General features: G+C 34.8%; 1 protein-coding gene across 4 annotated transcripts in view; it reads left to right on the top strand.

Annotated features, from left to right (window-relative positions):
• Window positions 1-286: 286 nt before the first annotated feature.
• Window positions 287-15,202, top strand: part of side-VIII (sidestep VIII) — an 83,441-nt gene continuing 68,525 nt past the window's right edge. For 2 of the 4 annotated variants that reach the window (XM_068291142.1, XM_068291140.1), the window contains exons 1-3: window positions 287-779; window positions 7,831-8,230; window positions 11,696-11,716. In XM_068291142.1, the coding sequence (XP_068147243.1) occupies window positions 8,056-8,230; window positions 11,696-11,716 (196 nt within the window). In that variant the 5' untranslated portion in view covers window positions 287-779; window positions 7,831-8,055. The remainder of the gene's footprint in view (window positions 780-7,830; window positions 8,231-11,695; window positions 11,717-15,202) is intronic. The other 2 variants (XM_068291143.1, XM_068291141.1) reach the window with 1 other exon arrangement.

Raw genomic sequence — 15,202 nt, 5'->3', positions numbered from 1 at the left:
TCTTGTAAGCGCCTAAAAACTTGCTATAAATTCTTTCACATGTTAACTGTGCCAAAACTTAACAGAGCTCTGTTAATGCAGCATCGTTTGTCGGCAGCTTCGTTTCATCTAGTTTCGTTTTCGCTACTCTCTCTGGCTATTGGCTCCGGGCCGAGCAGGCCGAATCTTGCTCGGGATGCTGGGCCTCGTCCAATTCGGCCAAAAAATTCTTCTACTTCGGCCTGCAGCATCTGAACGCAGCGACAGCATCGTGTGTACCATAAAAATTGTTTCAGTGAGAGTTTGCGATCCCGCGGGTACGGTCGGAACTAACGGGACTTTCAATCCATAACGTTATCAACGACGTGTGCGTTCATTGTGCGTGACGTGAAGAAAAGCAAAAGAAAAGCTATCCGAAAAAAAGAAAAGCAAAAAAAGAAAAAGCAGAAAAGAAAATTTTGTTTGCGGCAAAACCTCAAAAAGAAAAAGAATCGAGAAAATTTGAAAAAATCAAATAATATAGCAAAATTTTATGCAGAAAAGTGTCAAATTTAATATTTGAAGGCATGTGAATAACGGTTATAACGGTTAACGGTAACGAAAGTAAGCACAAAAACGAACGGATAACGAAAATGTGGTCAACTAAATTGTTAAGACAAAACATCGCTTAAAAGGAAAAGGAATTTTGTTTTCAAGAATCATTTGAAAAACACTTTCGAAAGGCTCAATCAACGCGTTTTGGTTTGGGTTTTTTTTCCCAAAGTGCTTCGCATGCGGAGACGCTGAAACTTGTTGGAAATGTAAGCAGTTCTGAGACGATTGAAAATTGTCATTTCCCCTCCCCATTATAGTTTTCTGTTCTGTTCTGTGTGACAAGCAATTTGCTGTTGTTGCTAGATTTACAAATTGCTAGATCTGTATGTGATCTGAATGACGCGCTGCCACACCCCCGCACCCATAGCCACAACGCCACCTCACTTATACCTTCTGAAACTTATGCAGAGATTTTTCTCTAGCGCTTTCAATGGAAATGATTTTCATGGAAAAACCATTTGAAAAGCGTATCTCTGAGTGGCGTCGTCGTTGTCGTAGTCATCTCGTTTGCCCTGGGCTTGTGTCTCTATCCAAGTGTGTTTATGTGTGTGTGTGTGTGTGTGTCATTCTGTGGGTGTCTTTCTCTGTGTGTGTATGTTTAGCCGGCAGATGAAACGATTTCTCTGCTCGGCTGCTCTTTTGTTATTATTTTTCTGTGTTCACAATTTACTGAAATAGTTTGCCTCGCTTTAGTTTTGGTTTTTTGTTGTACGAAAATTGTTATTGTTGAGCATTTTAGTTATTTTGTATATGTATGGCATTCGCTTTTATGCAATGAAATGTCATCAGATTTCGCATGGCACTCTCGTAAGTGCAAAATTGCTGACCCTGATGCTCGAATTGCGTATCATCATCATCATCATCACCAACTGGTGAACTATAAACTAATAGACTAAATGGAATTCACAAATTTCTGTCTTTTCCTTTTTTTATTTTTAAATTTTCTAAATTGTTGAAGTGTGCGTGTAATGAAATTACATAAATGAAAGGCACTTGAAAGTGCTTAACTAAAGTGACAAGAGAGGCTAAACAATAGAGAACGGGAAAGAGAGATAACTATTCTCACTCAACTGATTACATCTGATCTGAGTGAAGATGATAAAATCTGGCTCCTTCAGCAAATTATATCCGGAAAGATAAAGCGCCATATAAAACGAAATTCTGGTCCGCAAAGGGTCAGTTTTGAGTTTCACTATAATGATTACAGCGTTCACCCGCATTGCACATTCAATTATTTAAACTTTTATGGGTTTCGTTTAAAGAGTAGTTAAGCTTAAGTAAAGAAGGGCTCAACAACGTACAGAGGGTCATAAATAGAGGCAAATTTTATTCAAATAAAATCTCAAGCATTTCAACTAAATATTGATGAGTTTTGTGTAAGCTTCAGTTTTCCAATCATTCAAATCAATTATCATTAACTTAACTTCTTTTAGGAATGCTGATTAGCAAATTCCTTAAATAATTTATTGTATAATAAAAATTTATTACTATTTAATAATAGGAAAACATTTTGATGATTTAAAATTGAAATTTTAAATGGAATTCCATCTAAACATAAAAATATAGAGAGAGAATTACGTTTGAAGGCTGATGACATCTTAGGTGACTTGTGTTTACATAGAAACTTAATGCAATGAGGTATTGAAAGGAGCAACTGAAATAAAATAAATTGGAATTAGGCATTTAAATATAGATTTCATATTACTTCATAAATGACCTTGCTTTTGCAGAAATGCTGTAAAACAAGTTCTACGAAAAATGTCTAAGCAACACAATTAAATGCAGCTTCTTAGTATTACATAACAAAAATTTCAAGAAAAATGTCTAAGCAATAAAATTGAAAATTCTTATTATGAGGTAAATAAAAATTCTAAGAAAAATTCTATCTAAAAAGAAAAGTTTTAAAGTTTTATAAGTAAAATTTTTGTAAATATTTTATCTGGTCAAATTTGTCTTATAGAAAAGGGTGATGCTTTTTTTCACAAAGGATTTACCTAAATGATCGCTTTTATTATGAAGTCGAAATGGAAATAGTGTTTTAAGCTCGCATTATATTAGCCTCTTCATTTGTTTTAACGCAATTTAAAAAGGTGGATAATTAATTTACTGAAGTCACTGTTCAAAAATTGTAAGGCAAATTCTGCAATAATTATATATAAATAAATTGCCCCATGAAAAGTTTACATTTCATGTATGTAAAAAATGTAGGAAAATTTGCAATTAATGCTTTATATGAATTTAAAATAAAATTTTGGAAACACGTGGCTGCAAAAAAAACTTTTTGAAATGAAATTCAGAAGTTTAATTTAAATGTTCAATTAAATATTGAAATTGATATCAACTTTTTGTGTGCAATCAATCTGGGTCTAGATTTATTTGGAGCTCATTAAAAGTTCGATTTGCCATTAAACCAAAATTTAGACTCTTGTGCTTTTGTGATATGTATTATAATTATCTCTAGGCTCTGTGCTACGTTATCGATAATGATTTATACTGATGCTCATTATTTATTGGATTATTGTTGTAGAAGATTTATTGATTTAAGGAAGCTGGAAGCGATTCCTGTCAGAAATAACAAAACACAACACAATGATTGACGCTATTTTCCATTAAAATTAAAAAATAAACTGCGTAAAAACTTATAAATTTAAAAACTTTCATTCAATTCTTTTTTTTTTTCAACAATTTTTACTCGCTTTTCTTTAAAAACGAATGAACGAATTAACCAATTACAAGTCTTAATTTATTTATTTAATAAACTTACTCAATTTCAACTTCGCCCTAATTCGATTTTTAGAGAAAGTAAACATTTATTTTCTATTTCAAATAATATATTGAATATTTAATTAGTGCGTTTATTGCATATTGTGCATATTTGCTATAGAATCAACATTTAAACCTTCTTTTTACATTTATTGTTAAAGTTATTGTTAAAACAAAAAACATTTATATTCAAGTTAATTACACAGTTGAAATTGTTGACACTTCAGTAAGCATAACTGAGTTCAGTAACTTGATGCCTGCAGGAAACTTATTAATTATACAACAATTTTTGACACAATTTAAACACACCCACACACACACACACACGTATATAAATTTTCGGTATGTGCGAATTGTATTGGCCTACAAAAACAATTTGCGTAATGCAATTCGATACGACAATAAAATTATATATGACACATTTAATGTGTATGTGCCTCAAAGCGTTCACAAATGCAGAAAGAGATAGGCCAATGAATGAGTGAGTGAGTTAGAGATATTTCTCTTCTAATGTATTTTAATATGCAATTAATGGTGGCGGTCAGTGGACAACCAAAGAGAAACTCAACAACAACAACAATAACACACAAATTTTGTAGTGGCAAATGCAATTGAAATTGCAATTCATTGCATGTCAGTTTCACTATGCTTTCACTTCCTCTCGTTCTCTCTCTCTCTCTCTTTCTCTCGTTCTCTCTCTCTCTCTCTCTCTAACTCTTTCTCTATTCGTCTGTGTGTGTGTATGTTTGTGTAGAAGAAGGTCAGCTGGCACTAAAGTGTTAAGCAGTGTCATGACATTTTGATGTTGGCAGGCAAATATGTTTTCAAGTCTCACCAAAGTATGCAACACAATTAGCAAGAAGAGGCAACTCTGCCTCCAGTACTCCTTCTCGTCCTTCATCCTTGCTGCTATGCTGCAAATGTGGTGCCAAGTGTTGAACGCTCTGATTGCTGCCTAGCCACCATAGCATACAAACTCACACACACACACACACACACACATATATGCACCATCCATTTTTAGTATTCATAAAAATGTGCTTGAGCACACACAGTTGAAAAGGCACAGAAGTGAAGGGAGGAGAGACAAGAGTTGGCGGCGAGGTAGAAAATACGCGGCCCGGCTGACTTTTTATAGGCTCACTTAGCGCACATAAACCGCAAAAAATATATACCTAAAGCTTGGCCCAGGTACAAAGAGAGTGAGCGAGACAGAGAGAATGAGTGTGCCTAGCTAAGCTCAAGGGCTCTTCAGGGCAAATACACACCCAAACATATACACACCCAAACTCAAACACACTAACACACATCTAGGACGCCTTTCAACATGCCATAATAATATTGTAACTTTGCACTTCAAATTGCATTTTAATGCAAACACACTTCATTACATTAAAAAAAAAAAAAAAGTAGGAGAAAAAAAGGAGAATTTATAACGAAATGAAAGCAAACTTGCCTGCCGGAAATGGAAGAGAAGTGGGTGGCAAATGGGGGGCCGCACCTTACATCGGTAAGGTAACTTCGACACACTTTGCAGCAGCTGCAGCCGGAAGCTCACATACACACACCCACATACACAAAGTGAGAAAGGGAGAGTGGGAGAATCAGTAAATTGAAGTTCATGTTGATCGCTGCTGTGAGATGCTTCAAAATGGCAACTGGCACAAGGTACTTCACACGCACACACAGACACACGCCTACATACATATGCAGGTGTTTGTTTGTGTGTATGTAAGTATATGCATTGCAGTCAGGTTATGTATACGCAGTGTGGACTGGCAACGGCATCAGCGAACCAATGTACCATATTAGCTAATGTAGCAAAAAGTTTTCCTTTCAATTCACATTTTATTGGTAACTGAAAAATGGCAACACATTTTTTATTGCCTGCACACGAGAACTGCTTCGTTTTGGCCCGTCAATTCCCCCATTCTGCCCCCTGTCCATCCTCTAGCTCTATCCTACTTATAGACTTTCCAATTGATTTGCAAAGTTTTCTAGCCGAGGCCAGTTTGTTTTTGGGGCAAGTTTTCCTTCTTTTTTTTTTTATTTTGGGCGCACAAAATAAATTGGGGAAATTTGCTTAAATGGAAATTTAAGTGAAGAACTCAAACAAAAAAAAAAAAAAAAAAAATGCTCAGCAAAGTAAAACCCACAAACAAATAACAGCAAAAACTTACTGCTTACCAGTTTATTTACAATTTTTTTCAATTTGAATGATGAAGAATGATTTCAAATGAGAGGCTTTAATGATAGACTGTTATAATAGTGTGAGAATCCAATGTGGGACTCGACATTTTTATTTAACACATTCACAAATTTAAGGCTATGATTAAAGTTTTTAGAGCTCTCTCTGCCTTCGGCATAAAGGTCATAATGTAAATAGATGGTTTCAAAGAATTGTAACAAATTAAAAGATGAGTTATTAAGAAGTTAAACGAAAAGATGAATATGAAATTCCAGGGAGAAGGAAAAAATAAATATATAAATTAAACAATTGTTATTAGTGAAGAAATATTATTCTGCTTGAATGGGTGTAAGTTTATACTATTTACACATAGACATTCATTCCCCTTAAACTCTTCGGGGCTTGATTCATTCACAAATTCGATTACAAATTTCATGAAGCACTTTGCCTACGAAGAAAAAAAAAATGTTGCTCATTCATTCAAATTTTGATTGGGTGAGGGAAAATATTTGCACTAATATGAAAATGGCTATAAATGGAAATCCATTTGGGCCAATCAGGCAACAGAGCGTATGATAAATAAACTCATCAAGATTTATTATGCGCCACTTGAAAAATATTTTATTAAATGTGAACTAAAAATTGCGCGAACCGTCTATCTTTCTCTCTATCTCTTTCTTTATTGCTGTTCTTTTCTAACGTTCGTTGCGGTTTCCCACACACACACAGCTGTCGCAATAGTTTAATAAAATTTTATTTATGGACAAAACTGAGCGAGAGACAGAAACTGAAAGATATTTATAAATAAAGAACAAAAAAAAAAAAAAAACTTTCATTCATTTGGATTTTGGTTTTTCTGTGCTGATGGGTCAAAGTTTGTCAACGGCAAAAGGCACAAATAAAATTAGTGCTCGGGGGCTAAAAGCATTTTGATAAAAATCGATCAGAAAATGAAAGAACAAAAAAAAAAAAAAAAGAAGCAAAGGCAAAACCAAGAGCAAGTCAATATATCATAAAAGCACGTCGAACATGGCGCAAAATGGCGGCATCGTGTGTTAGTTTTATTCCCGCACCTTCCCCTTTACATATGCGTCTATGTGTGTGAGTGTGTGTATACAGTTTCCGATTTCCGTTTTCCTGTTTATCGTTTATTGAGTTCTCTCTCTCGTCTCTTTTACGTAAAAGTAAAAGCATAGCGAGACACAGACGGCGACTTCGAAAAAAAAGAACAACACACACTCACACACACATAAAAATAAAGAGAAATTTGCACTCGTTAGCTCTTTAGTGGGTTGCATGAGGGGGAAGCCGTGACGGGTAAGGGCATTTCCACTACCATTTGGCATCATCGTCATCTTCATATTGAACTTTGATGCTGGCACGTTTCGCAGGCGGCTGCTTTCTACTTTTATTTTTTGTTCTCCTTCTTTTTTTTAAAGATCTACACGCGCACATGCTTTCTGTCTCCCATGCCCTCTCAATCTCCCTCTAACACTCCTGAGCTCTTCCTGGCAGTTTTTCGTCCTGTGTGTTGTTAGTCATTTATATGGGCCACCATAAATTATAACAAATATGTACGCAAGCGGCATTCTAAATGATTTCTTACAGCTGGGAACAAGACAGAGTAGGCAAGTGGAAAGAAAAAAAGGACCCAATGGAAGAGTGGGGTCTGGTATGGAGGGGGCATGTGTTTGAGTTATAAATATACTTTAATTAAAAGCATTTGAAGTGTGTGAGAGTGTGTGTGTGTGCGTGTGAGAAAAGCAATATGTTTTAAAATATTGAAGAACTTTTTTTCTTTTGCTTTCCACAAAATTTTCTACGTGTCTTCAGTTTTTTTGGCATTTCATTAGAGTTCTCTTTTCATTTCAATCGGGTTTTTAACAGATTTAAGAGAGATTTTTATTTTAACCATAATAAATTAACAATTTCAGACAAATAAATAACTGGCGTTATAATAAAATAATAAAATAAAATGAAAGTAAAAAAAAACACAAACAAATTAACCCAATAAAATTTGTAAAAATCACATAAATTACAATGCTTGCCATCTCGTTTGCCCAAACTCTCTCTATCTCACTCACTCTCATGCTGTGTATGCAATGCAATGAATTTACTTACAAATTTGCCAAACCGAAAATAAAGGCAATTAAATAAATTTCAACAGGCGAGCAACGAATGAAATTGTATTTTATTTATTGGCATGTCAACAAATTTTTGCTGACCAACAAAATCGTTTTATCTCTCGCTCTGTCTTTCTATCTCTCTCATTCAATAATTTTCCATTTCTTTCTTTCTTTTCACAGCGTAAATGGGAAATTGGAAAAATTGGCAAAATGTTTGCATTGTCAGTGTGAAAGACTGAAAATAGAAGGCCCAACAACAAAAGCAACAACAAACTGTCACCCACAAAACTCACCTGCACACACCTACACCAACTCACACCCCTACACACACACCTACACATACTCATTGAAATAGACAGTCTGTAAGAAGAACGATAGAGGAAGAGAGACAGAGAGGCAGCAATCATGTGCCACGCTTTTAGCTGCCTATTGCCCTTGCCACAGCTACCATGCCTGCTGTGCCTCATCCTTGTCGCACTTCTTCCGCCCACATTCAGCGGCCAGGGTCAAGCGGCAGCAGCAACACGTGCCCGCGTCAGTTCCTCAACAACAATGACCCGCAACATTGAGGAGGAGAATGGTAAGTTCAAGCACCTAATTTAACTAGCATTTACTTTTATTTCGTTTTTATATTTTTCTCTCATTTTCGGGTATTTTCATTTCATTTTCATCTGATTTCATTTGATTTGGCTGTTTCTCTTCTGTCTCTCTGTGTTCCCGAGAGACAGGAGCGGTTTGGTTTATCGAGGTTAAAGTGGTAAAACAACAATTTCTGCGTATCAAATTACACTGAAATTAAATTCATTTGTAAATATTGTTTTGACTTTATGTATGTCTTAATATTCTAAGATTTATTATCAGCTATCAGCTAACTGATCCAAAATTGGATTAAAAATTTTATAGGTAAATAAATTTAATTCTTCTTTCATATACTTTTTATAACATTTCCAGAAATAGTTTGAAACATTTAATTAAAAATATCTAAATTTGCATTTATGGACTTTTTATGATGTAATAAAAACCTAAAAGAAGTGTTTTTCCAACATGTTTAACAACAATTTATTTATAAAGAAAAGAAAATCTGAATTTTCATGAACTTCATGCCATTTTTTAGAGTTATTATCCAAAATTCTCAGGCGTTAAGAATTTGAAGGAAAAATATTTCATAGTCAATTTGTTAAAGATGTTAAAGATTTTCAAACTTAAACAAGAAATGACTGAAATATTTACTGCAAACTTTGATTAGTAAAATATTATTTAATACTCAAAGAATTTGTTTCTTTCTCAACTGTAATCCTCTCCTGTGGATCGAAATGCTAAAATTTGTTTTTTCTTCAAAAATAATTTGTTTACACCATTTAGCCTACATTTGATTTGCAGAGAAATTTATTTTAAAGTAAAAAGTTTGACTTCCATTAAGCCGCGCTACAACGTGAAAACATTTTTGGGCTTTCAACTTTTATTTAGTCAACATAAAGTTGTTTGTGTGTGTGTGTGTGTTTGGGCCTTTTGCTTTTGCTGCTGATGCATTATTCAATAAATGAAAATTGTTACTCGATTTTATGTTTATGTGCACAAATTTAACACATTCCTTTGGAGAGGTGAGGGTGAGGATGGCATTTTGTGGGATTGACAACAAATTTCACTTTGCGGCTGCTAATGGTCAACAGCTGTTGGCTTGAGTTGTGGCTGAATTATTGTTCGCAAGTCGTCGTCAGCTTGCCAAGTTGCCCCTTGCCACAAAAAGAACAAAAACTTTCGTTTGACCATGTCTTCTCTCCCTCCCTTCAAAACTCTCTCTTTCTTTTTTTCCCTTGGTGTTGGCAAATAATAATATGTTGCTAATAAATAAGCCAAGATGGCCAGCAAAGTAACTTCAAGTGCTAAAAGAGCATATATTTTTTTCCTTTCTTTTGGTTCTCTGGCAAAAAGTGTGCAAGAAAGTTTACAAACTTTATGTTGTTGCTTTCGTTTTTTCCCTCTTCTTTTCTTTTCGGGCAAGCTATCGAAAAGTTGGCCAAAAACTGAGAGCACAGAACCGATCCAACCATATAAGCCAAAAGTTTATGCTACAAGCGGAAAAACATACAAAAAGGGAACAAAATACAAGAAAAAACAAAATTGGCAACCGTTTATAATAGGTTATTCGGTAACAAAAATTTGTGGAGATGCAAAAAAGAGTAAAGCTTTTTTTTTTGATTAAATTTCTGTTTTTCTTAATTATTTTTACATATTTGCTACATGCAACTCGGTAAACTTGTTTTCGTACATAACTCATACGTCATATAGTCAGAGCTAAAGTAAGAATTCATTTGCCATTCGCATTAAGTCGGCTGATGATTCATGATTCATTTATCAACAAATAATTGCTTTAAGATATATCAAAAATTGGTAAGCGTTGTTTACTCTTTAATTTCTTTTCGATAAGTTTGAATTGAAAAGGAATTGAGATATTTATTGGGTACAGTGCGATAACTTTAAGAACATCAAATCGTTTACCATTTATGTGAAGTTTATAAATTTGTTGTTCAAAAAGATTAATAAGTTTAATAGTTTATAATGAAAATTGTTTTATCAGGTTGGATTAAACTTAAATGGTCCAAAATTTGTATATAACAATTTGTTCATATGTTTCTTAGTTTTAGTAACAAATTTCATTTTTCAGATGTTTCCCGTTGTTAATTATTATTTTACTTTTCAGACATGTAAATCCAAATTTGGCTTGCTTTTGAGATTCATTATTAGTTTAACTATCACAATAGAATTTTGAAGTATTAAAATACCCAACTACCATTTGAAAAACCTAAAAGATGATCATTTCAAAATAATATAGAATTTTATATAATCAATCATTCAGAATTCTAAATTCCAACTCAGAGGACAGGGCATATAAGCAACTTCTGTCTAAAATTCCTTGAGTTTTTTCATTTGTTAACACGAATTATACAATTTAGCCATCCACTTGGCATAAGCATGTAAATTCACATGGCGTATGCGCCCTTTGCCCTTATTACACATACGCCATGTGGTTAACTAATATAGAGGCTTGTAGCCGAGGCCTTCATCATCATCATCATGATGTTGTAAACCAAACTTTCTCTGGCCACAGTGTAACCAAGTACAAGTCTTTGCCACTCCTTCAAATCCAGACACTGCAGCAGCGGTCTGTCTGTTGAATGGCTGCCCCAGGGCAGAGGATTGCATAGTCTTCCGCTTGCTTGCACAACATTTTAATGGCAAAGTTCTCTAAGCATGTGTGTGTGTGGGTATGTGGTGTCTATGTGAGTTTTTCATAAATTTATATATGTATATTAGATATATATACATATAAATGTTAGATTTCGCTTTTGCGTGTGTATGTGTGCGCGTGTTTTCTATGTTTTCAATTCAATTTTCATTGTTGCGTTCGGCAAAAAACAAACAAACTTTTCACTTTAGCATTTCAATGTTTTCCAAGTTAACTGCAACTCCCCTTTCACACCCCGCCGTGCTCAATGCTTGCCGCAAACCACTTCCCGTCATTTTTTCTTTCTCCTTTTTTCTGGTCTGTTTGTTTCTTGGTGTAGTTCCGCCTTGGCGGGGCATAAAAGTATTTATCGCATTTCTATGAAAACAACGTACTCAAAATTTTGCTGGCTAAAAACTTTGAAATTATGTTTGGCTTGCCGCTTCAATTTTAGTACCACGATGAGGAGAGAGAGGCGGGGAGCGAGGTGGGTTGTCTTGGAGGAAGGTGGCTGAAAAGTTTTTGCCATGCAGCTTTATAAATGCTTATTTAGAGGCATATCTGATGAGTTAAGTTTGTAAACTTCTTTGGCCACACTCTGATTTAGATATATCCTTCATCCTAAAGAAGAAGTTGAAGCCTGAGTAAAAGTTTTGCTTCTCCATAAAGGATTTTCCTTTGAGATTTTCACGATTAATTTGCTCTAATGATCACTAAATTGAGTCGGCGTATAAATTTTCATTTTCATTATCCTTTCAATTGTTTTTTTCGTTTAATTTTCTTTTAATTTAATTTGTTTATTTTTCAATTTTTTTGCAGCTTTACTTAATCTTTTGGCAGGTAAGTTAAATTTTAGGTTTATGTTTTATTTCTTATTATTGATAAACATTTCTGACCACGACCAAACCCCAGCAATTTTAAACTGATTTGCGGGCAACAGCTGAAACCACGCCCACCCTCCAACAAGCTAATAGAGGTGGGCTGATGTGTGGGGGAGTATCAGCTTTGTGATGAAAGATATCGAGTAAAAATGGGGAAAAGTCAAGAATCGGTGGCACAAAAGGGGCAAAAATCGAAGGAAAATACCAAAACAACTTTCTCCCAGCTGGTCAAAAAAGTGATGGGCGAATGAGTGTGTGTGTAGTTAGCCGAAAAACTTTCGTCACTGATTCAACTTGAAAGACGACGGAAAAATTTTTCTACTGTTGGCCGCTTTCTCAACATTTTTTTGCCTTTCCTGTTTGTTGGCAGCCGAAAGCTGACATAAAAAAAAAACGAAAAGTGGAAGAAGATGTGACAAAGAGCCGATGAAGGAGCTATATGAGGGTGAAAGCCGTGTGTTGCTGAAGGGGAAGAGCACTGACATCGCGTTGAATGACAACACAACGCTCAACGTTGAGCGTCGTTGAGGACAAAGTCGTTGAGTTTGTCAACATTTTTTTTTGTTTGTGTGTTTGGTCTGCATGGATATGGAGTAGCCCACTTACCACAACGAACGAACTTCACTTCACTTCACGTTTTTTTTCCTCCCCCTCAGTCCTTTCATTTGGTTTCGACTTTTCTGTTTGCCTTCATTTATTTCATGGTTTTGGCAAGGACATTTATCATCTTTGCTCTTCCTCTGTCACCCTATAAGGGTCACGCCCCCTTTACTAGCCATTACCAGACGCTGCCCCAACCGTTCCATCTTCTATTTGATTTTTCTATGAAAAGAAAGAATCTTAAATAGATTCAGATTCCGTATTTTATTCATAGACTTTTTCTTTTAGAACGAAAAAGAATATTCAAGTCTACTTGAAATTTATTTGCACTTATTAGCCTTGACAGTTGAGCGGCTGCAGCCCTCTAATAGGCATTGCCCAAAATGTTAGGCTATAATATTTTCAATAAAACCAAAAATCTTCTTTCAAACAGTCACCACTAATGAACAAATAAGGCTTAATGTTTGCCACACAAAACGAAAATAAAAGCCAACCTTAATAAATCACAGTGAGCCAAAAGAAATAATACAAATACGCAGAAAGAAAACAGAAGGAAAAATACCAAGACGAAAAAAACAAGCTGAGAATCAAGCAAAGGAAAATAATTTTCATGTTTGACTCATGAGATTTTCTACGCAAATTCCCCAACAACAAGATGTCTAAATACAAGAAAAAATACAAGGGGGAAAAACAAAAATAACAACAAAGTGAAACCACAAGCAGACATGGGCGTAGTTTATGAAGGAACAATCAGGAAATTACAATCTGCAAATGAACGCAAATATTGAATTTTAAACAAATTTTCACAAGTATTAAGTCTTAATGAAAAACTTCCTTTATTTGGTATACATTTTATGATTTTTTTTTTTAAACTAGAACTACAATTTTCTGAAAGGAAATTCAATGAGCTTCAAAGTCTATTCTATAATAAATATAAATATTTTATCTTTTATATTAATTTTGAGCTCATTACAATTGCATAACTTATTAGCCCACTCTTAAGCCCCAAAGGCAAAATGTCTTCGACCTACATCCATGCCACGCAGGATCATCCAGCCAGCTACCAGATGATGATTGGCACAAAAACCTAATTCACGAAGTGTATATGCTCTTAGAGAATGAAGAATTTTGCGCATTTTTAAAGTTCAAGTAACAGAAACAGAAAGAAAAAAAAATTGATATTTTGTTGGCGAAATTTCCATGAATTATCTATGTAAATCTTTAAGGTTGTTATTTTTTTTTGCTTCTTGCTAATCTCTTTAAAAGAAAAACTGTGGAAAATCAAACAACTTTGCTGAGCTCATACTTCAAGGATGAGAACAAAACGGGAGATAGACTTTGGATGTGGACATGCTGTGGACTTTATTGTCCTGGAACTGGCAACTATTATGCTTTGTTAATCGGCTTAGCCAGTTTTTTTTTCTTCTGTTTTTGTTTTATTTTTTGTCCTGCCTAGTTTCTGTTGCTGTTGCTGTTACTAGACAAAGCCAAGAGCTCAGACAAACACAAGAAGGTTGTAGGAGTTTTAGCCTCTAAAAGATGTTGCCATGTGGTCTGTTGGGGTATCCTAGAATGTGGAGGTATCTATCTGGGTGTGTGTGTGTGTGTGACATTGTTCATTTGTCGCACGCGCCATAAACTCAGACCACAAGCTCTTGATGCTTCCACCTGAGCGACTGAAGAAATGAGTAGATTGTTCGTCTTCCATTTTGCTCTTCACTTCTCATCTGGCTTTGTTTTTGTGGCCTACCTAAGACCTACCCACCCATTAGGAACTACTACTCCCTTGGTGGCATCCATACACCACAGCACACACCACACACACACACACATACACACAGGAAAAAATCGTTCGCTGTGTCTGTGTATTTTTCGTTAGGATTCCGTGTGGAATTTGATACTTGATTATTTGTTGCTGCCCTCAAGCGTGCATAATATATCAAAGCGGCCTCAACCGTCAACTCATCTCTCGTTCTTCAACTCCAATCCCAATCCCAGACTCAGTTTCGGTTCCAGTTCCTTGTCATGTGTGGCTGTGTTTGTGTGTGTGTGTGTGTAGACAACATCATGTGTTGGCAGGCGTCGGCTTGGTGTTTTTAGTTACATTTTAGTGTTGGCCGCATAATAAATAAATAAATAAGCAGTTGCCGACGCCGCTTTCTGTTGCCTTTTCATACCTGCCCGAGGGTCCTGTCAGCTCCTTTCGTGCATGCCACGGCCTCGTTTCGTATGCTAAAGAGTCTTGGCCAAAATAAAAAAAAAAAAAGAAAATCTTTTTAGCTCTCTGTGTCTCTCTCTCTCTCATTCTGCCTCTCAGTCTCTTTAAGTTTTTCTTGTTATTGCGGCAAAAAGATGTTCATTAATCTTTGGCACTTTTTTTTTTGCGGATTTACATACTTGAGCGTTGACTTTTCAGATTTTTTACTTATTTTTATTTAAATTAAATTTGCCAGCCAACTTACAAGTTGAAGAAAAAACATTCTCCTAAACATTAGCAATTTATGTTTATGTTTAAAAACATATAAAAAACAGAGCAAAAACTACAAAAAAAAAAAAAAGAAATAAAAATAAAGCCAAACTTTTCTCACATACTGCAAAAAAATTATACAAACACCCAACAAAAAAATTGACAAACAAAAAACTTTTCATATAAAATAGAAGGCGGCTGGCTATAAAAAAATAAATAAAGACAAAGTTTTGTAGTACGAAAAAGAAAAAAATAAAATTCGGGAATAATGTTTATGTTGCATTTAAAGTTTTGGAGCTTCAGAAAAAAAAGAAGAGAAAAAAACTTTGTCTAGATGCACATTAATTTTTATTGATTTTCCCACACACAAAAATTAAC

The sequence above is a fragment of the Drosophila tropicalis genome, unplaced genomic scaffold (assembly GCF_018151085.1).
Source record: "Drosophila tropicalis isolate 14030-0801.00 unplaced genomic scaffold, ASM1815108v1 contig_593, whole genome shotgun sequence".
NCBI classification, from domain to species: Eukaryota; Metazoa; Arthropoda; class Insecta; order Diptera; family Drosophilidae; genus Drosophila; species Drosophila tropicalis.
The sequence above is the reverse complement of the archived record's forward strand: the minus strand, read 5'-3'. Positions and strand labels throughout refer to the sequence as shown.